At 44.5% G+C, this 20843-nt stretch overlaps 4 protein-coding genes across 6 annotated transcripts; 1 reads left to right on the top strand and 3 right to left on the bottom strand.

Annotated features, from left to right (window-relative positions):
* Nucleotides 1–464: 464 nt before the first annotated feature.
* Nucleotides 465–5377, bottom strand: dnai7 (dynein axonemal intermediate chain 7). Its single transcript, XM_018747147.2, has 15 exons — nucleotides 5369–5377; nucleotides 5170–5257; nucleotides 4975–5066; nucleotides 4397–4501; nucleotides 4098–4235; nucleotides 3838–3993; nucleotides 3585–3688; nucleotides 3110–3404; nucleotides 2815–2923; nucleotides 2496–2665; nucleotides 2124–2304; nucleotides 1648–1862; nucleotides 1401–1559; nucleotides 1185–1298; nucleotides 465–751 (listed from the first exon to the last, which is right to left on the bottom strand). Exons 1-15 carry the CDS (start codon nucleotides 5375–5377, stop codon nucleotides 476–478), a joined length of 2211 nt encoding a protein of 736 aa, XP_018602663.1. The 3' UTR covers nucleotides 465–475.
* An 847-nt stretch (nucleotides 5378–6224) lies between these two features.
* Nucleotides 6225–9094, top strand: lyrm5b (LYR motif containing 5b). Its single transcript, XM_018747062.1, has 3 exons — nucleotides 6225–6401; nucleotides 8059–8148; nucleotides 8725–9094. Exons 2-3 carry the CDS (start codon nucleotides 8104–8106, stop codon nucleotides 8932–8934), a joined length of 255 nt encoding a protein of 84 aa, XP_018602578.1. The 5' UTR covers nucleotides 6225–6401; nucleotides 8059–8103; the 3' UTR covers nucleotides 8935–9094.
* Nucleotides 9095–9388: 294 nt separating this feature from the next.
* On the bottom strand, nucleotides 9389–13468 carry LOC108931342 (uncharacterized). 2 transcript variants are annotated; one of them, XM_018747060.1, is made up of 11 exons: nucleotides 13376–13468; nucleotides 12485–12731; nucleotides 12299–12374; nucleotides 11663–12185; nucleotides 11426–11574; nucleotides 11268–11354; nucleotides 10970–11075; nucleotides 10778–10890; nucleotides 10556–10677; nucleotides 10056–10155; nucleotides 9389–9886 (listed from the first exon to the last, which is right to left on the bottom strand). In XM_018747060.1, exons 1-11 carry the CDS (start codon nucleotides 13413–13415, stop codon nucleotides 9818–9820), a joined length of 1632 nt encoding a protein of 543 aa, XP_018602576.1. In that variant the 5' UTR covers nucleotides 13416–13468; the 3' UTR covers nucleotides 9389–9817. The 2 variants fall into 2 exon arrangements, with proteins under 2 accessions (XP_018602576.1, XP_018602577.1); XM_018747061.1 differs by lacking the exon at nucleotides 11268–11354.
* Nucleotides 13469–15106: 1638 nt separating this feature from the next.
* On the bottom strand, nucleotides 15107–20313 carry slc5a8 (solute carrier family 5 member 8). Of its 2 annotated transcripts, XM_018747205.1 has the most exons (16): nucleotides 20250–20300; nucleotides 19594–20162; nucleotides 19166–19231; nucleotides 19030–19081; nucleotides 18657–18724; nucleotides 18050–18204; nucleotides 17811–17951; nucleotides 17538–17667; nucleotides 17319–17407; nucleotides 17109–17218; nucleotides 16959–17026; nucleotides 16752–16838; nucleotides 16309–16517; nucleotides 15962–16065; nucleotides 15712–15800; nucleotides 15107–15363 (listed from the first exon to the last, which is right to left on the bottom strand). In XM_018747205.1, exons 2-16 carry the CDS (start codon nucleotides 19942–19944, stop codon nucleotides 15220–15222), a joined length of 1863 nt encoding a protein of 620 aa, XP_018602721.1. In that variant the 5' UTR covers nucleotides 19945–20162; nucleotides 20250–20300; the 3' UTR covers nucleotides 15107–15219. The 2 variants fall into 2 exon arrangements, with proteins under 2 accessions (XP_018602721.1, XP_018602720.1); XM_018747204.1 differs by having other exon boundaries at nucleotides 19594–20313.
* Nucleotides 20314–20843: the final 530 nt, after the last annotated feature.

The following is a 20843-nucleotide window of genomic DNA, read 5'->3' as shown; positions in this document are numbered from 1 at the left end:
TATATTTTCCATTTAGTTGTTCGTATCAGACTTTTTTTTTTTTGTTGTGTTGTACATCACTGAACACTTTTATATGTTCCACAGAAGGTTACGTGAACTTTTCACAATAAAGCAACTAATTCTATCCCGTTAGCATGGGTGTGTCAGTCCTATACACTGCCGTCAGTACGGATGTTTAGAGATGCAGGTATGTGACATTTGCAGCGGTCACCCAGCAATTGAAAGACGTAGATTCGAATAGCTGTTCCTTGCTGTAATGCCCTTGAGCAAGGTACTTTCCCTGAACTGATCTAGTAAAAGGGGTAAATAATCGTTGGTTGATTAGTATAGTATACATAGCATTAGACGAAGGTGTCAGCTAAATGAATGAAAGCATTTACCTTAAAATTAAGTGGTGAATCAGTGGCAGGGACTTGTAAGTGTAGGATGGGGGTTTGATGTTAAACAGAATAATGACTGGGTCGGTGCACAGTGCTCAGGAGTGGGTAAGCACCCGTGTGGCCTGCAGGAGACTTAGCACACAGTCAACAAAAAAGTGGCTCGAGTCTTCGAGCCGAACGCACGCCCCCTCACTCATACCATCGCGGAGCATGTGCAAGAATGTGGAGTGGAATTCGCTGCCCTTGAGCAGGTTTGTGGAGAAGTGCTCACTCTGCTCCTTCATTTGCAGACGTTTACTTCTCTGAGCTCCAACCAAAAAGAGAGACCATGCTTGTTCTGGCACAGGCCCCTCATCCAGGTGCTCACATGCCTGCAGGTGGGGTTACACACCATCATATATTAACATATCTGCGGGGTTCAGGTTTATACCTCAAGTCTTCAATAACTTCCCTATATTAAAATTCAACTGCACTGAAACTTTGTTAATGGCAAGAATGTAATTCTGCTTAATAAAGTGCAGCACTCTGGCAAGCAGGTAGGGAGGGCTGCCACCTCGTAGCACCTGGGCTGTTGAGGTATAGGGTTGAATCCAGCTCAGCCTGTGTGGAATTTGAATGTTCTCTCCATCTCTGCATGGGTTCCTTTGGGTGCTCCGATTTCCTCCCACACGACACTTTATCCAGCTGCTAACTGGCACTGTCGTCTTGATTATCGGGTTTCTGGTTGCTAAATATGTGTGTTGGTGCAACACTACATGGTTACTCTCACGCTGAGACCTTGCATGTGCCCATGCTTATGTGTACCTGCACCACCACATGATCCTCCCCGCAGTTTGAGTTCCAGCGACTCCATGAGAAGGCAACAGCAGAAGAGGTCAGGGCCATCTGTTCATATGCCATTTGTTCCACTGAAGGGTCCTAAGGAAGCAAAGAACTCCAGTTACAGAATGGGTCAGTGCTGTCAAACACAAGTATGTTGGCAAGATCAGATGCTGAGTCCATGCTGTGTTTGAGTTTCACCTTCGCGCTGATGCTGACGTACTTTTCCGAGTGCTGCTTCACAAATATGTTTACCCCTGAGCTACTCATGGCTTTCTGCAGTGCAGAGGGGTGCATCCACTTCCCCGTCACATGGGGGAGTTCGCTACCTTGGATGGAGACCAACATACACTGGTGGTCCTGCCAAAGACACAGGAATCAGGGCTGGTGCTCAGCTATGGCAGCGGTGTCCTGACGATGCTGCTTGTGGAAGGTAAAGGCACCTCACTTTGACTCTGATGCTGACTTCAGTTACTGCGCCAATAACTGTCAGCAGTGCTTCATTCAGACCCAACGGCTGCAGTTCCCAAGACTGGAAGGGCATGTTGATGTAGGTCTCCTGAATAAGTGTGAAGCTGTAGAAGGAATCCATCTGGAAGGAAATCCTTTCTGAGGACTTGTCATATATGATGTCACTAATTAAGTCTTTTCTCCACTGAGAATCTGTTTAGAGTATATCAACAGAAAAATTTAGATTACACAGCACAGATGTGTACTGGGGGATGAGTCTGGTCTCATACAGAAATAGTAACTAGCTCTTTCTAAGGCAGTGGTAGGTGATTGAGGGTTTGGCACACGTAGGTAATGTAGTTTTACTAACAAGTGACACTGGTCACTGCTTACCTACATTGACGCTGTGTAATCTGCAGCAATAACACGACGAGCTGATATGTAGCAGCTCAAAACCAGCCACTTGGAGCGTACCTGCCGTATCCCAACGAGCCACCTGAGGGTCCTCCAGGAACGTTACATAGTTTGGGATTGTGACAGTGACCCCAACTGGCTGGGAAGTTGAAGCAGTTTCTTCATCGATCTTCTCAAACGAACTGTGAAGTTGTGATTGTGTCACAGGGTAGGGAAAGACTTTGAGTCCACTGTCCAACAACTGGGAGGTAAACAGCAGAAGAGAGAAATCATTTTCCATCCTTCTGTAGGATTGAAAAGGAGTGTTTATTACAGAAGTTCCACCTCTCTCTTTCCAGTGGAGATGTTTCTCCATTGTTCTTTCTTGAGGACAGATCTGGTATAACCCTCACTGATAGCTCTGTTGACCTATAGATGTTCTGCAGGTCTCACCTCTCTCAATTCCCAGCTACCGATCACCTTAGACTGGGGTGGCAGTTGGAATAGATGGAAATGGAAGACCCCTCCCAGTGGTGTGAACTGGTCCAGTTCAACAACATCAGCATCCACGGTGTCTATCACAGGCTCCTTGGATTCAGTAATGTCTTGCTCACCTACAGACACTGCATTGAGGCTTCTTGCTGACACAACAAGCATGAACACGTTTGCCTTCATCTATCGAAGGATAGTGGCATTACCTGGCCTTTTTCTGGAGGACAACAGGTTAACGGTACTGACAACAGAGCAGCACAAGACCGTTCTCTTCCCTTACCAACTGCAGCAGTTTCTTCCTCCACGCTATCCATCCTAGTGTCTTCCTTCAGCAATTCCTGTTTCTGTTCGATGTTCTTCTCCTCGTCTGACTCCATGCTGACGACGCTCTACCACATTAACACAGTTACAAAGAATGAGTCTAAAATGTCTGAATTCCCTGAATGGAGAATCTCATCAGAAGCCTGTCTTGACCCTCTATCCAAGCACCTATAGTCCCACACTGTTGATTATATAACTTCTAGTCACTCTTCAATCAATCACAGGCCCACTCATCTGTGCCTGTTGAGGCTCACCTTCACGGCCTCTAATCTGGCTGAATGCGTGTCTTCCTCGGCATTCTCTGTGGTCTCCCCAGCATGTCCCTCTTTCTCCACCTCTCCATCCTCTAACTCTTGTGGGGTGGGTACGGGTGGGTGAGGTTCTGTGAATGCAACTGTGGATCCCTGTCTGGTGGCCTGAGCCCTGAGACTCAGGGGAGACAGGTGGTCATATCGGGTGTGAAGAATCCGCACTGCCACATCACATGTGGCCAACTGCTTGGGCAGCTCAAACCCGAAACCCACCTCCTGGAAATAGTAACCTTTAAATCTGGAATTTCAAAAGACATGTGTTACAAAACACATATAAACATTATACAATATCTATACTCTGAACAGTGTGTAAACTTTTACCGATGGACTAAAGTGGAAAGATTTGGCAGCTTCTAGACATGCAGGCTACTAAAAGTGTCTAACGTGTTTGTGTGTGAGAAAAAGACAGGCTTCCTGCCTTGGGTTCTTGTTGAGGTTAGCCCAGAGACACAGGGTGGTGTTTGCATCCTGAAAAACTGTCTGCATGTTTCCAGTCTCTATATCCATGTTAGAGCTGGAATGCTATGTGGAGAAAAAGCAGCACTAAGGATTAATGTCCATCATCAGCAAACTCCAGGTTGTGTCATATTTTCCAGGTACAAATGTTCCATTAATAATTAATAGCAATGAGTTTGCTCAAGGTAAAAACTCTTGTTGTTTGGAGATTTGACCTTGAGAATCTCCTCTGTGGCCAGGTCTTGTTTCACCTGGATGAGCCTTTGCATACAATAGAGAGTCTCCTGGTTCTTCTGCACCTCCTCCTCACTCTCCTCAATCAATCTAGACAGTCTTCTATCACTGAACAGGTCCTCCAGCTGCTCTATGAGCTGTGGAGGAATAGCATGGAGGGGCACTCTAGTGAAACTTGCTGCGCTGAACATGAAGCTCACCAGGACAAAAGATTCTGTTACTCCTTTGTAAGAATTCTAACCTGCAAGGCTAAGGTACAGTCCTCCAGAACCGGGCCAATCTTGACCTTCGGGTCTTCTATCCATAGGCTGATATAGCTGTTGATCTCTTGTTGTACTGATGGGTCTGGCCTCCCATCACAATGCATGTAGTGATCCCACTAATGACCAGAGCAGAACCTGTTATTACCTTCAACAGCACACTGTGGACCTTATACTAACTCTACAAACTGACGTGTTTTGTAAATTATGGTGAAGATGACAGCTTTTTCCAACAATAAGTTTACACTTCGGTTTGCCAGCGAGGATGTTCTTGGCCCACCTTTGCCTTCGCTCGGAGATCCGCTTCCCATTTAGTTACCACACTTTGCCTTTCCTCCAGCAGGAGTCGCACTTCGTTGAGCTCGTCCCCCCTGCGCTCACTGTCCTGTTCACAGCGGCACACACTCCTTACTGTAACATTCACTCCAAGCCTAGCGGAAGCAATACTGTCTAGTACACTGACTTGAGAAATGAAGGTTATTATCTGGGGCCAGCATGCAGCATTTGGGACTGCTGTTTTACAATCTGTGCACTCCTAGTTTGAACAGCGCTCCTGCTCTAGTGCCCTGGATCAAGGTACTGATGTGAAGTGGTACAGTAAGAATACTGAGCTGGATAAATGGCTACATCACTGGCAGATTGATTATGTAACACCGAAACTCCTTGATCAAAGATGTTTGAGAAAGAAAGATATTTAGGGAAATGAGGTCCTGCTGACTTGTCTGGTACAGGAACTAGTATACACCGCAGTTATATGGGCAATTTTCAGTGAATGTCCAGGTACGAATAAACATGAGAATACAATTAAGCTGCCGTGTATAGCAATAAGCCAAGGAAAGATGACCAGTTGAGGAAAACCTTCTGCTCAAGCCTCAGCCTCTCCTCCTCTTCCCTCTGCTCCTTCTCCAGCCTCCTCAACTCCTCCTGCTCTGCCAGGAGACGAGCCTCCTCTGCAACGTTGAGCATCCGCAGGAAAGGGGGGTGTCACAGACGGTACGGATGGTATATTAACATGGAACTATAACCCTAACTACCAAGGCAAGAGGATGGTACCTTCCTCCTTCTGCCGCCGCTCTTCCTCCTCTCTCTTTAACTTTTCCTTCTCCTCTTTGCTAACTTTGCCTTTCTTCTTCTTTGGAGCCTTGGAATAAACCAACAGGGACAATCTAAGAAATAAATCCAACTGCAGGTCCCAGAGGCTTTAAACTCAGGAAACTCAGAGATTGAAGTTGAACCGAGAAAGAATTTTTACTTCGGACATGTTCTCCCCGTGTCTGCATGGGTTTACTCCGGGTGCTCTGGTTTCCTCCCACAGTCCAAAGACATAGTGTGTGAGTGACAGAGAGAGTGTGTTCCACTGATGTACGGATGAGCAACCCATTGCAAGTAGTCTATCTAGCAGTGTAAGCCACCTTGGTGAATAAGGTATGTGGTCAGATAACACTACATAGAGTCCATTAGAAGTCACTTTGGAGAAAAGCATCTCCTAAATAAATAAATGTAATTCCTTATATTTGTATTCTTCCTTGTAGTTAATTAATTTACGTGTAATTAAAAATGCTAACCTACTTCAGGCATCTAATCACTTGTGAGATATTGAAGAGACCATAATATTAGCAATAGCTCTCAATGGAGGTAGAAAAATCCTGCCGGCTCACACACTAAGCTTGTTTGAACGTCGCAAGGGACACGCCCCCAACTGTTTTCTCCTCATTATTTTTCCATACACGTAAACTATCAGCAAGTAGATTTACATTTCTAAAACACGTGTTCTGTGTTATTTAATGCACAAATCTGAAACCTCGCAAAGATAACACATGCCAAAGGACAAATGTGAAATTAGACAAGAACTAGAGTTAATGTGTGTGTGAAACATTTATTGTAAAAAAAAACTATAAAGGAGGATAAATACTTTTATGAGACGGGAGCTATTCCGTTAACGTGACAAGCAGACTGCTTATACGATTTAGTTAAACGAGCTGATTCTGGAACTTACCATTCTTCGCCGGACTCGTTCTCGGCTTTCTGGTTGTCATGAGAACGCGGGACGCGCAAGTTAATCGTCGACCTGCTTTACGGCAGCTGTCGCGCTCGAGGTCACGCTTCGCGACGCCTCGAGACGTTTGGCGCGCTTGTTTGTGAAATGTCGAGTCCTCGAGATAGAAGGACATAATTTCGCTGGAAAGTTATCGTTTCTGCACTTCCTTAGAGTTTTTTTTTTATAATTATAAATTAAAACAACACTGGTAATGTCTAAAACGATGCCTTCATTTCGCGTGTAAAATGTAAGTTAACACTTATTTTCTTGAATCAGTCTGCGCCAGAGTACCGTACCGTACGTAGAAGTTCCCGTGCGCGTGAGACATTTTTGATTTGAACAGAAATGGAAGCACTCGCCCCTCCTGCTTTGGTACACTGTCACTGTCGTTTTTAACATCTCATATCGATTAAAACTGGCCGCGTTTCAGTCTCTTAGTCTGATATTAACAATCCTTTGTTTTTCCGTAGAAAATTGGTGCGTAGGACTAGTACTACTACTAGTAAAATGTTTTGTTAGCGCTTGCCAGAAGAAAAAGATGTGGAAATGACTGAGTATTAGCTGTCCTCTCGCCGGTGAAACAGTGAGTGGAGAATCACTGTCTTTTCTAGAGCAGGAGTGAAGGCTTGAAAAAAATGTCCTTAGGTGCCCTGTGCTTTGGGTTGGGGGGGACTGTATGTGTGTCTGAGGCAGACACGGTCGTTTGTTCACCTTACCACACCTGTGCACTTCACTTGCTCAAGAAATTTAATAAAAAAAAATAAATAAATAAACTAAGAAAAGTGCTCTTGCACTTATCTCCAAAGAAACATTTTTTCCCCTTCTACAGCTGGGTAATTTTACAAGAGCAATTTAGAGTAAGTACCTTGCTCAAGGGTATTACAGCTGGAGATTGAAACTACAACCTTTGGGTCTAAAGGGAGCAGCTTTAACCATTATGCTACCAGCTGTGCCGCTTTTGACGTTGTCACAGCAACTTATAGTGGTTTACCTGCTTATGCAGCAGGGTATTAATATGTCAAATCAGCATGAATACCTTGATCAAGGGGCAGGAGTGGGACTGGAACAAGGAATCTTCAGACTGCAAAGATAGAGTCCTAACTGCTATGCTGCCTGCTGCCATTTCTTTAGTACCTTCAATATAACTCCTCCTAGGTATTTACAAGACTTGATCAACCGCTACACCCCAGCCAGACCCCTTTGTTTGTCTGCTTCTTCTCGCTTGGTGCTTCCCGCGCATCAGAAGTAAAGCACGGAGGTTCTCGGTTTTGGCTCTGTTGCGGTGGAATGACCTCCCCCTCTCGCTCAGAACTGCTGAAATTGTCTACGTTCAAGAAGGGTCTGAAAACCCACCTTTTCTGGGCTCACTTTGCCCATGATCTTTCAAGCTCATGTATGGTGTAAATGTTCATGCACCATAACTTTATATTCATGCCCAGATAAGCCTTTACACAGCCACTACTCCTGCATTGTGTGTAAATGTTTGTGTACCTTATAAAAAAAAACTGTAGGAAGGTGATCAGGATTCATCTATCCTGTTTTTTACGCACCTACTCAAGCGATGAACATTGCTGCATCAAGTGGAAAGTAACAGACTAGGTTTACTTAAGTATCACGTCTGCAGCTGTGTCTTTCTCTTAATGTAATGCACAAATCATATTTTCACTGAGATGTACATCACTTTGGAGAAAAGCATCTGCTAAATGAATAAATGTAACGTAAACGTAAATTCTTCCAAGTATAGCGCTACCTTCCACCTGTAGTAGATACAAGTGTTTGTGCACTTAACACAAGGATTTCTACATGCAAACTAAAATGTACAGTTAAAGAAATTAGTGCAGCTAGAAACCTGTTTCGAAAGCTGTAACGTTCAGTTTTTCTTAAACCTTTTTTTTGTACCTTAGTGGAGAAGGCCACCAGTCATCCCTTTTCACGTCTGAAAACTGATAATGGCCAATCCCATGAGAAGCGCTGTTATCACTTTGTACAAAAATGTAAGTCAGTTTCAACAAGGTAGTGTGTGACCTCCTTTGGTTATGTTTAGAGTAATTACACTTTAAATAGTGTATCTTGGAGCAACAGGTTAAATAATGGTTTTTCATTTCACAGCTAAACTAGTAAGCTGCAAGTTAATACCTGTTGGAGGCCCCTGCTGTTCTGTACTAGAGGATATGATTTGACTTTTATTCAGTTTCTCAGTCCTTCAGTAGGAAATTGAATGGTAAGCAGGACTAATCAACTCAGTTAAGTAAAATATTGCAGAATTTGCTCTCCACCTCTGTCTAGCTCCTGAGTCCACTAGCTGTCTTAACTGAACCCATAATCTGTAACTGCTTTTCTGATCTTAGTGATTTAAGGCGAGCCAGAAAGACTGCTTGACTTGGCCCTCTAGAAGTGGAATAGCCTTGTTCTTGGGCACTTGCTTTGCTTTAAGTAATTAGCTCTTAATACAGAATGTGATTTTATTTTTTCTTCAGACAGAAATAGTTTCATGATTAGTGTAAAAATTACAAATTTTTGCTCAGCATACATGTTCCCTAATGTTGAACAATTTGTTTCCATGCTAAAAGCTGCTGCATCTTGGACGGGACTACCCCAAAGGTAGAGATTACTTCAGAAATCGGCTGAAGGCTGCATTCATGAAGAACAAAGATGTGACGGACCCAGAAAAGATCAGAGAGCTCATTGCCCGGGGCGAGTTTGTCATAAAAGAACTTGAGGCGCTCTACTACCTGCGCAAGTATAGAGCCATGAAGAAGCGTTACTATGAGTCCAAGTAATATCCCAAAATGTACCGCAATGCTGGACAAACACTGTCAAGATGTTTAAGCTTTCTGTGCAAGCATAGTCCCCATGCCAAAATATTCTTGTTTGTATATAGCTGTCACAGAGAAGACTAATCAAGGACCTAACCCCAACCAGGGATTTCCTCAATATAAAGAATTTAGAAGATTAATCATCAGTTAGACGGTAAACCACACTGCTGTTTCACAGTGACATCCAGTTCACTCATAGCATGATTACACTGCCTGTCTTAAAATTAAATGTGGTGAATAATGCAAACAAGAAAAAGTCTGGTCTATATTATACATCCTTAGATCAGTAAATTTCATTTATAGCTTTGTAAGATAGTCTAATACTCATTGGGTAGGCTGTAAAGAGGCAATTTCAAAAAAATCATTTTAATTCATGTAAATCTTGACATCTTTAAATTTTGATGTTAAAATAACAGCAAAACAAGCTAAATAAAGTTTCAAACTACAACAAAAGTTGCATGTTACACAGTCATAGGTGTACATCTTTGCCCCCTCCCACTAAAGTCACTTTCAGCTTGTGATAATCCCTCACATTACTGAAGAAGGTGGACTGTTTGTATCTGACCCTAAACAAAAGATTAAAATCCAAGGTATTTTATCCTTGAAGGCTTCCCTTCTAATCTACATTTTCATGGACTAGAAAAAGGCCAAACAAGGAATGCAGATGTGAGTTGTATTTTCAGAAACATTCAAATGGGGATATACTCTTTACCTAGGTACAACAGCATCTAATAAATGCTGTAAATTTAGATGATACAAACCAAGCCAACAGACAGCGTACAAAAATTGTGACAAGTCTGTTTTCCCAGCAATGGACTATTGAGGTAGAGGTAAATTTTCCATGAGGTCACAATGGTTCTTTCCAACTGCCAGACTCAGACACATCTACTCTGCATACAGGACAAGTGGCGTTTTCCTAAAAAAAAAAAAAACACGAAAGAAATCAAAACCTTATTTTAAGAGAGCTTCTAAATACATGAATCTGCTGTAAGTTCACACAATACTCATTTGTTTTGGCCACAGTTGAGGAGATAAAACAGTTTGTTTATAGTACAGCATGTTTAATCATAAGTCAGTAGGTTTACCTTTAACCAGCGATCAATACACTGCATGTGGTAGTCATGGAGACACGGAAGCATCCTCAATTTTTCCCCTTCCACGTAATCAGAGAAACAAATCTGGCACCTATCAACACAGACATTCCATCACAGCTGCTGAAAAACAAATATTGAATTGCTTTGCTGCCATCCTGAATTGTCATGAGGATTACAGAATTATCCAAAGGTGTGCTCAACAAAATCTCCAAAATAAATAACAGGCTTGGGATCTGGAATCCCAGTAATATGGAATTAAATGTATTTGTCTGACCAATTCATAAACTTGTACAGCACACACATTTTGGCAAGAGGTCTTCTTTAGCATGTTAAGGGGATGCGGAGCTGAGGAAGGCATCTTTCTGAAATCGGTCCATCCATAACAAATTATAGTGTTTGCTTCACCGAGTTTGAGTGTGCTCTCCCATTTAGATTACAGGTCATACACAGCTGAACAGAAGAAGTGTGAGGGGATGGATGCCCAGCCTTACTCTGTTTTTCCTGCACTGTGGATAGGGTTAAATGCTTTGACAGGCAGCCTTTCGATCTCCCTACTGCTCATGGCTTTCCTGGCAACAACTGCACCCTGGCTCTCCTCAAAGGCAAGCAGAGCCTGAGTAAAAGGAACAAAAATTGGAGATGGTGAACATCTCTGCTCTTGGCTGAATAGTAGAAGCCTGCAGAGTCCAGGAATCTGGAGACTGGAACCACACCTCATAGTTGTTCCCCTGGCTGTCATCTAGTAGGTCTTGAGCTGCTAGGTGTGCATGGCGATGGCGGGACCCCCTTCCAGCTCGCGAGCGTCCACCATGCCTGTTCAGCCTTTCTGCTCACATACATGCGACCATGAGGTAAACTCTCAACATTCACACTTCAAAGAGAGATCAAGCCAGTAGCAGACATACCTTCTGCTAACCCTAAAAACTCTGAAAAATTGGAGAAGAGGCCAGGACTGGAGTCCATCCTTGAGGTTAGATGAGAAATCCAGTTCAATCCTCCATAAATTTCATACTGCAGAAAGAGTCAAACACAGTTGTATATGCTCTTCACACTTTGGCTTGTAAGTTTAACACCTTAATTACATAGCATCAGTACAAAAACACCAATCGTATTATTGCAGGAGAAACAAATCCACATGCAGTTACTGTGTGCAATTAGAAGGAACTCAGCACAGCGTGTGCACACGCTCTCACACACACTGACCGGCAGAAGTGGCGGGGGCTGGCTAAAGGCCTGCCTTCGTCTGCCTCCTCGCTGCTGCTGTTGGTGGTCCTCCCAGTCATACTGCGCCTGAATGGAATTGCCTCATCAGCCTTGCACCATGTGTGGTTCACTATGGGCCTGCAGCAAAAGACACCCACCTGGAGACTCCTGGCAAATGCTTCGTCCTCCTCCACCTGAGCTGAACGAACGACATCCTCCACAGAGATCTCCTCGTCATCGCTGATGATGATCTCCTGCTCCTGACGATTCCTTGCAGGTTGCCGGCCCCTGGAGGCCTCAGCACCATCTGTGAAAACCGTTGCAAACATTTTGTGCCGTTGGCCCCGTCTAAACCAGACCCCCTTACCCACTAGAGGCATGGTCCTGCTCCTCACCCCAGATGCTGTGTTCAGGCTCGCCTGAAAGGAGCCAGGTACTTTCCACCTCTGAACTGGAGGGAAAAGCTTGCTGGCACTCAATAGGCACAGGGGGGCATGAAGCCTGCTTGGCGTCCTTTGACCTGGAAGATGCTCTGGTGCCAACCTTTAATGCCATCCTGTGGCCATGTCTGTGTGACACAGCAGAGAGCTGGCCCTGTTTGCTGCCTTCAGAGGCCTCTCTGGCTAAGTCATTTGATGCCCCTGGCACCTCAGTAGAGGCAGAGAAGGACAGGAAAGGAGGAGAGATCTTGAACTGACTGGAGACAGATGTGCTGGGTGCCGTGAGAGACAAGGCAGTGTCAGATCCACTGGGTGGGGGCATGTCAGAAGAACCAGCACTGGACCCCCCACCCAGGACAGCTCCTGCTTCGCCCACTGAACCCTTCAGCAACATTCTCCGGCGCTTGGGTTCCTGGTACACTGGGGTAGCAGTGTTAAGATCTTGGGACTCTGTCATGGCTTGAGGTGCTGGTATACTCTATATTAAGACCAAAGAGGTGAATTAATTTCACATCACTTTTTCTGTCCAGATGATTAATCCAAGTCCACCGAACACTGGAGCACCAAGCCGACAAGGGGAGTACCACTCACCTCCACGGGGCCCTCTGAGCCACTTGCCCCCGACGTCCCTGCGAGTTCATGCAGCCTCTTTCTGTAGTGGAGTGGGCTGCAAAGATCACACCGAACAATCACACTAGCCGCGTGACCTCAAGTGACTGACGTCCAGTTAAAGAATTTAAGAAACACTGTCTCGGAAGTTACACAACTTCCCGTTACCTGGGTGTCTCAGGCACAAATTTCCAAGGTGACCTAGAGCTGCTGTCATCATCACTGGAGCTGCTGAAGAGCAGATCACTTTCACTCAGAAGACAGGCCTGGTTCAGCCCAGTCGGGGTTTGCGGGTCCTGGAGCGAGAGGTTGCAATCCCAGTCCTCCGATCCACAGCTCCTCCCTCTGTCTGGATCACTTTCGCTGGCCATGGCATCCAAACAGGTGTCCCATCGGCATCGCGCTGGTGAGCCACCTACCATCAGCAGAAGCGCTCAGTGAAGGCAGGTGCAGGAAGCCAAAGGGAAACAGCCACCGCCACATTCTCAGGTGTTCACAGAGCCGATGCAATGGTAAAGCAGGGTAAGTTCCCAATTCGATAATGGTTTCCAAAGTAAAACAATGTAAATCGGTCTGTCTCTTCCGTTCAGTGCATGTGTCGGGGGGGGGGGGGGGGGGGGGCATTATTATCCGCTGCGCTATATATCATATCGTACCGCCATAAACCACAATTATTCCATTGTTATAACAGAAAAAGGTGGGCTGAGCTCTACTTGTTCTTGGTTCGGAGGTCATATCATGCGCACATCAATGATCATCATCATCATCATCATCATCTAAATGATCCATCCAGTCTGCATGATCAAGTGAGGAGCAGTAAAGGCGTATTAATTTATACAGCGGGAAAGCAGACCGAACAGTGAGATGGGACACTGACTGACTCAGACTCAGTCTCAGTCTCAGTCTGCAGAGACAGTGCTGGCTGTGCTGCCGTAAATGCCGCTGCGTCCTCTCCGCGCAGTGCTCCAGCCACTTAAAAGTAAAGTACAACAAGAAGGATATAAAGTAGAACAAACTTAAAGAACCAGTGCGAAAAGTTTTGAGATACTTTTAACGTACCTAATGTTTCGTGGAAATACCCATCGCCCGCTCTCGCCATGCACTGACCGCCAAAGCGATTTCTTTTTTTCTGCGAGCTTCTTCCCGGGGGAACCGATTGGTCCGTTTCATACTACGTCATATCCGAGCATCCCTACGTGCAACAGTGCCGTCTGCTCTTCTATTGAAAAGAGATTGGGCTGTTTCCTAATACGTCATATCCGTTTGTTTGGAACGTACCGGTATCCGGGATTGTGTGTTCGAGTTTGGTTTGAACACTTAGTATTAACTCTCTAAACAAGTCTGGCCTCATAAGTCCCCCATTGTATCAAAATGAATGTATAGGAATTGCAGTTAAATAAGCCTCCTACGCCAAATCACCTGAGATAACGCTTCGTTAAAATCTAATGATGTTCGGAATGCTTCCAAATGTTATGTTTTACTAAATACCAACGACACTGTCACCGCGTTTTTGGGGGTCGGTGGGGTGGGGTGGGGTGTTGGCTTAACAACGAGTGACATTCGGTGACCAAAGATGTTATTCTATCAATAAAGTGGACATAGCTGAAGTGAAGTTAACGCAGGAGTGATAAAATAAAATGCTAATTATAAAAATTAGCATGAAGTTCACTAATAAATGACTTTTATTAAAATCTGTCAAATTTTTGCATTATTATCTGTTTTTACACAAGTTTTTAATTTAATTGACATTATTTTGTGTATTGTTTTATTGTTACCTTAATTGATGTATTTGTTAATTTTTTTTTTTTTATAACTCTTGGCTTAATACAAGGTTGTGGTGTTTCAGAGCATATGCTGGGACATAGGGCATGAGGTGGGATACACCTTACAGCTGAGCACACACACACAGAGCAATTTAGTCACAAGCTGACCTGAAACATGTCTACTGTGGGAGGAAACACAGAGAGATTATGCAAACTGCTGAGCTGGATTTTAACCCTGAGCCGATGTTACCCACTCTGCAGCATACTGCCTTAATTTATATGTTGTTTTCTCCATTTCTCCATTAGTTCATTTCAATTTTTACATTGATTTTTGAATTAGTCACCCTTTTGATAATCCTTATACTCTACAGGGCCCATTGCACATTCAGGGTCAAAGGGTAGAGTGATGGAACATTTGACAGTAAGCAGCCTTTAGAGAATAAGCAAGCATAAGAGGGTTGTATGTGGTAGGGTGTAGTACACTGAAAAACAAAGATTTCTGAAATAAATTCACTTTCATATCAATATATGTTTAAATTTAGAAGCACTGATGAGCTTTTATGTATAAAAAACACATCACTCCTTTGGCATTACATTACAGGTCAAATTTTTTATTTCATCTCATCTCAGAGAAGAATTATGGTGGGGCATGATGGTGCATCGGGTTTGGCTGTGTCCCACTCTCTGGTGTGTCTGGGGTTCAAGTGCTTGGGGTGCCTTGTGACGGACCGGCATCCTGGGGGTGTCCCTTCCCCCTCCAGCCTCACGCCCTGTGTTGCCAGGATAGGCTCCTGTTTCCTCCGACAAGTGTGTGTGTATGTGAAGAATTATAGGTTTTATAACAGCTCAAGAAATTTCTTTAATAGAAAACATATGGTAATGCCCATATAGGGAGAAGCATATATATATAACAACTTATGAAGCTTATAATGTTATAATGCTATTGTAATATTTACACAGATTTTAAAACACATGCAGTGTACTGTAACATTTAGCAAACTTATATATATGCAGTATATATCTCATGATTATTATAATAATTATAATTATAATGATTATTTAATTATAATTATTATTCCTCCTGTAGTTGTGAGGAAAGGATGGAGGAAAGTGCATCTGAGAAATGCCACCAGCCACCAGTCAAGGTGAAAAGATGCTGCTGATATTTGATTCAGCTTTCCTCTGAGTCAGATCCAGCTCAGAGCTGCAGAATGCAGGGTTGTTTGTTCCTAACCCAATCTCTCTGCATTTCTTCAAGTCCAACTCCCCTCCATGATTCATTGCCTGAGAACAAAAAGCACACATCGACAGTTTGAGGTCAATGGAGTTTGTGGAGAATTAAATGTCTGAGGTATCACTGAGATATAACATTGAACCCTTCCAATCCTGTCTCAGATATCCCCTCTAATGTGGCTGGCCAATTTTTCATGGTGTGTACTTATTGTGAAACATCCTTCGTGCTGTCCCACAGCATCTTCGTTCTGAAAGAAGCTGTTACACCATCTCCCATCCAAAAAGGATTTGATCTAATTTGTCTTATTTGAAAATGATTTTGCACCCCGTTTAATGAAACACTGCCCAAGTCACTCATTGTAATGCTGTTTGGAAAGAAACCTGATAAATGTCCACTACCTTCTGTTTAAAGATGTTGTATAAGCAGTAGCAGGTCAAGTCCTCCTTCATCAACCTTAGCTCTGGTGCCAGTTTTAGTTTCTTCCCACCTAATAAACAAGCAAAACAGTCCTGTGAAAATTAGCCAGTAATGATAAATATAACTAGGAGATGCTCACAGACGGGTTTTTAGATGAGATGAAAAAGTTGACAGAGCTGAATCAGGAAAAAAAAAGAAAATAAAGCTTTGATGTGAGGAGGAATGCCAAACCTGTCAGCAAGCTCATAATAACTCCCACAGCGAACACAGTAATAGCCCCCGCTGGGCTGAAGTACAGGTAGGACAGTGAGTACCAGCCATCAACCAATTGAGCGCTGCCAAAGGAGCACCAGAACACAAAGTCAGTACCAATCATCTGTAGGATGGGGGGTTTTCAGCTGTCCACACCTCTGAGCTGCTGTAAAAGTTTATTACCAACATAGCTCAGTAGGCTGGGCTTTCTTTGTACGAGCTATTTGTAAATCAGTGTCAAAGTGCCAGTAAGCAGCTCTATGTAAATTCATTCAGAACAGAGCTGTGTTGTTTCCTCTGTATCTGTTTCACCTGCAGAAACTCACCTGTATTCCTTTTCCTCTAGGGCTGCTTTGGTGGTAAGAGGTGAGTGCACCAAGCTCTGTGTCCAGTTTTGCCCCCCTGGGTTCACGGTGAAGTTACATCCTGCGGTGCTCAGGCTCAGGGGCTCGCTGTGGTACGGGGGATACAACTGGCCCCAAATCCCCAACCACAGGGAAAGGCCCAGGCCACTGAAAAGACCCACCAAGCCTCCCTGCAAGACAGACAACACCAGCGTTCACCAAAACACTGTGAACTAAACAGAAGCAGGAGAAGAGGCACTTCATGCCATGTTTCTGCAGTTTTCAGAACTGGTGACAGTGCAGCAGTAAGTGACATCAATCTGGTGTTTGTAACTACTTTGGCAGTGTGAGATACGCTTTTGTTAAAAAGAGCAATAAGATGACACCTTGCCAGTTTTTTTGTGCAGAAATTGTACTGTACTCACTGTGGAGTTGGCAAAGGGGCAGAAGATACCCAGAGAGAAGAGACCAACAAGAGGTCCTCCAATGATACCAAAGATACTTAATGCTGCCTGGAGGGGGGGACAACGATGCAAGTTTTAGCCTGCTGGCTGTTGCCTTCTCTGCAGGTGAAACTGCATGCTCCTTTTCATGTTCACTAGTAGAAGAGAAGCACTTGTGACTATCCTCACCTCCAGAAGCCCCCCCAGCAGAGAGGCGATGGCAGCCATCCCGATGCACACAGCTCCATAGAAAAGGCCTGTTGGGGAAAGAGGATCATTACAGAGTCTCCACGGTGATTGGAGATGTTTACAGAACACACCTTCATCCTTCAAACTCACTCAGCCCTTTGGAGATCCAGGACAGCTTTCTGTCAGACATGCTGATATACGGTTTAACCAGGTCTTCAACGGTCACAGCTGCCAAAGCATTTATACTGGAGGACACAGTGCTACAGAAGACAGCCCATGTTAAAAAAAAAAACAGAATTTCATGCATACAGTCTTAACTGTATGTAGAAACACACAAGGAGACACCATTCATCATTTTACCTCAGTGTCCCACTGAATGCAGCAGCCACAAAAAGTCCAGGAAGGCCAGGATAGTCCCTCAGGATGTCCATCACCAGGTAAGGCATTAACTGTTGGTAATGAACATGTCCACTGATCATCTGGGTCTCCCCTCTCGCTCTGTTGATGTACATCTATCTGACATCAGGGCAAATATGCAGCTGGCTGGCACCGAAGGACATGGCATTCCCATCCTTGTACCTGATCTGGAGCTGAGATCAGTCCAGCTGTCCAGGGGTCACAGTCCTGGTAGATAGCGTACAGGCACAGCCCGGAAAATACTGCGCACAGGAGGATGGCCCAGAGACCCACAAGGTTCAGATACAGAGACCTGCAGCGCACATTCACATGCACAAGCAGAGAGTTGTATGAGAGCGATACACTCACAATATGTTCTCCACTAACTAGTTTGTTTTCCTTTTCAGGAGTTTTTAGCTTTAAATATGCTCAGTACTTCTTGGTGGGATGACTTACGTTCTGGCGTGGTTCAGGGACTTGCATGACACGTATCTCTGCACCTGAGCTTGACTGACCCCGTAGATCCCGATCCAGACGAAGGCTCCTCCAAAAGTGATGGTCCAGAAGGTGTGTCTCTTAAAAGGATTGGGGTCGAAGCTGGAAAGGAACAGAGCGTGAGACTGGGGTTACCTGGTTCGTCTCACGCCGCTATTTGTGAGAAACCTTACAGCTGAGCATGTCTCACAGGAACTTACTCCCACAGGTTCAGCCTCCCTCCTTTCTGTGAGTCGTCAATGATGACAGAGAAGCCGCCATGGAGCAACACAGCTCGGATGATGACTACAAGAAACCCAGCCATCATGGTGGCCAGCTGGAAGACGTCAGTCCAGACCACAGCTTTCAGGCCCCCCTTTTGGAACATGAGATGCACCTCGATCATGTCATCAAAACCTCAGACTGTCAGCACAAAGCAGACCACGGTTGTCATGCACTCTTATCATCATTACACACACTTGTAATTGTCGCACGTGTCACTATTTCTGTAAATGACCATAAATAAAGGCATCAAAATAAAGTCAGCGAAAAAGAAATGGTGCCTTTTCTTCTAAATTAATGTTTTTTTTTTTCTGCAAGATCATTCAGTTCATTTCTATGCAAATTTGTCATAATTTTATCAATTTTTATAATAGTGTTTTACTGAAGCACTTCAACATAAGAGATTTGCTGAGGGTTTGCACAGCCAGGCACCTTTTGGGACTTGAACTAGCCATCTTCTAGAGCTATAAGTCCATGGTTTCGACCACCACGCTATCTGCTTCCCTTTTTACTGTCAGCATATAGTCAGCATATCTCTGTTCCTACCAGTGAGCAGTAGAAGGTGCAGACAATTCCTGTTGACATCACAGCACCCCACAGATCAAAACCAGTGACTGTAAACGAAGACAAAGCAGGGGAAAGATGGAAAAAAATTCAAACCAGCTGTGTGTGATCCCTTGACCCTGGCATGCTACACAGTGAACAGGTTGAACTTGCTGAGATGAGACATTCCAGAGCCCTCTCTGCTCAGTGTCGATGACTTGAGATCATCGAGACAAGTTTTAGGCGGGTAGCTTTTGGACAGAGTCCAGCCATCTGTACCAATTTCAGTGGACTTGAGAGCACATGAACAGCCTGCTGCTAGACTTTGCCAAATATCCATCATTTATAGGGATCCAAAAAGATCAAGAAACTTCACCTTGTTTTAACGCCAGAGCTGGGACATAGATGACGATCCCCGTGTACAGCACCTGCAGTGAGAGGGGTAACACAATGAACACGAAAGCATGGTCTTGGATGAATGAAACCTCTTTGAGGAAGGGGCGAGTACTTACTGTCTGAAAGATGAACAGCACAGTCCCGCACAAACGGACCGCTCTGCTGAACCGCATCTCCAAGTACTACAGAGGAGCAACATCAGTCATCCAGTTCAGGAAACATAAGTCCCAGTGTCAGTCAAGTTAAACTTTATAGGGATGCACCTGAAAGCATCCTTCAACAACGAAAGACCAAAGTCAAGAATAAATCTGTTTACATTTTGGGTCTTTGAGCATTCATCCATTATTCTATTGCAACATTAATTTCAGTAAAACAAAACCAATAAAAAAACATTGCAAATGTAATTTTTTTTTTTTGTTTTTTAATTGTCGTGTGAAATTCCAGAATTTTGAAAACCCTATGACAAGCAATGTATTTGCTGGTTTGGTGGAGCTGCAGTTTCTTGGTGAAGTTTTGAAGTTAGTGGGGACCTGATACTGCTTACCTCATAAGTGCTAGTTACTCCCAGTCTGTAGAAGATGGGCAGGAAGACCTCCGAGGTGACAAAAACCATGAGGGAGTAGGAGAGGGTGAAGAGAATGAACATTGCCCCATACTGGTACACTTCAGACGGTGTGGCCAGCACAGTGATGGCAGACATAAAGGTGGCCGTCAGAGACAAAGCAACGGGTACAGCAGTCATTTTACGGCCACCCATCAGGAAGTCCTGGGAGCTCTGCTGTCCACCCCCTGACATGGCACAGTACACCCCCACAGCAGCCGACACCAGCAGCATCAGTGCAAACACAACATAGTCCCACACCGCAAAGGTGCCCACTATGTGTGCCGCTGCCATGACTCACTGGCGGTCCTGTGGTCTTACAGTCCTGCAGTCCAGTTAGTCCTCGTCTGCCCTCTGCGCGTCAGCTCCAGATGCCGGCTTTGACTGTCTAAGTGAGGACGTTTATGGACAAGCCTTCACAACCCTTGGAGGTTTAGCATTCACAGGATGATCTGTGCAGAGATGGGAAAAGAGGTCTTGCTCATATGAACATCCAAGATGGTACAGGGGACCTGAAAGAGACAGTCGAAATGGTGAATTCTTTGGCCCAGTCTTGAGGTTTTCACATCTCCTCAACCTCGACACGCTCACTTTCCCACTCGATGCCCAGCCAAGAGCCTCTGTCACACTCCAGAGGGGCAGCAAAATTCTCGTCCCACGCAAGCTCTCTGGAACTGGTGCAGCACAAGAATTGTTCCCCCATATATGTGCCTTGCCATTACCCCTCCCTTCTTAACCCTAACCCCTGCCTCCACCCCATCAATGCTCTAAGTGAGGAGTGAGGAAAGCTTGTGGGGGGGTGTTCATCTTGGCAGCACGGACATGGCATTTTTAGCATTCAAGAACGTTTTCTTTTTGCTCAATTTGACAAGTGAAATTTATAGACCTGGAAATTCCAAAAAGAATGCTGGCAAACTGACAATACAATATTGCCTTGTCATCGCGATTGGTGTGCTTTCACTTTCCAACCTGTTTTACTGTAATACCTGTACCTAAATACCAAATGACTAAGACTGAGGATGGGAGAGCATTGAGGAAACACTGAGCTGTCAGATAGGAGTTTTCGTTACAATATGAAATATTTCGGGCTAAACGGTCGAAATATAATTTCGTGTGGCTTTTCACGTTGATATGGGAAATAGGTAGTCCATCATACACAGCACAGTGGCTGCTTTTGATTGTGGCAGTTTTGG

The sequence above is a fragment of the Scleropages formosus genome, chromosome 2 (genome assembly GCF_900964775.1).
Source record: "Scleropages formosus chromosome 2, fSclFor1.1, whole genome shotgun sequence".
NCBI lineage: Eukaryota > Metazoa > Chordata > Actinopteri > Osteoglossiformes > Osteoglossidae > Scleropages > Scleropages formosus.
Note: the sequence above shows the minus strand (reverse complement) of the source record. Positions and strands in the feature narration are given on the sequence as shown.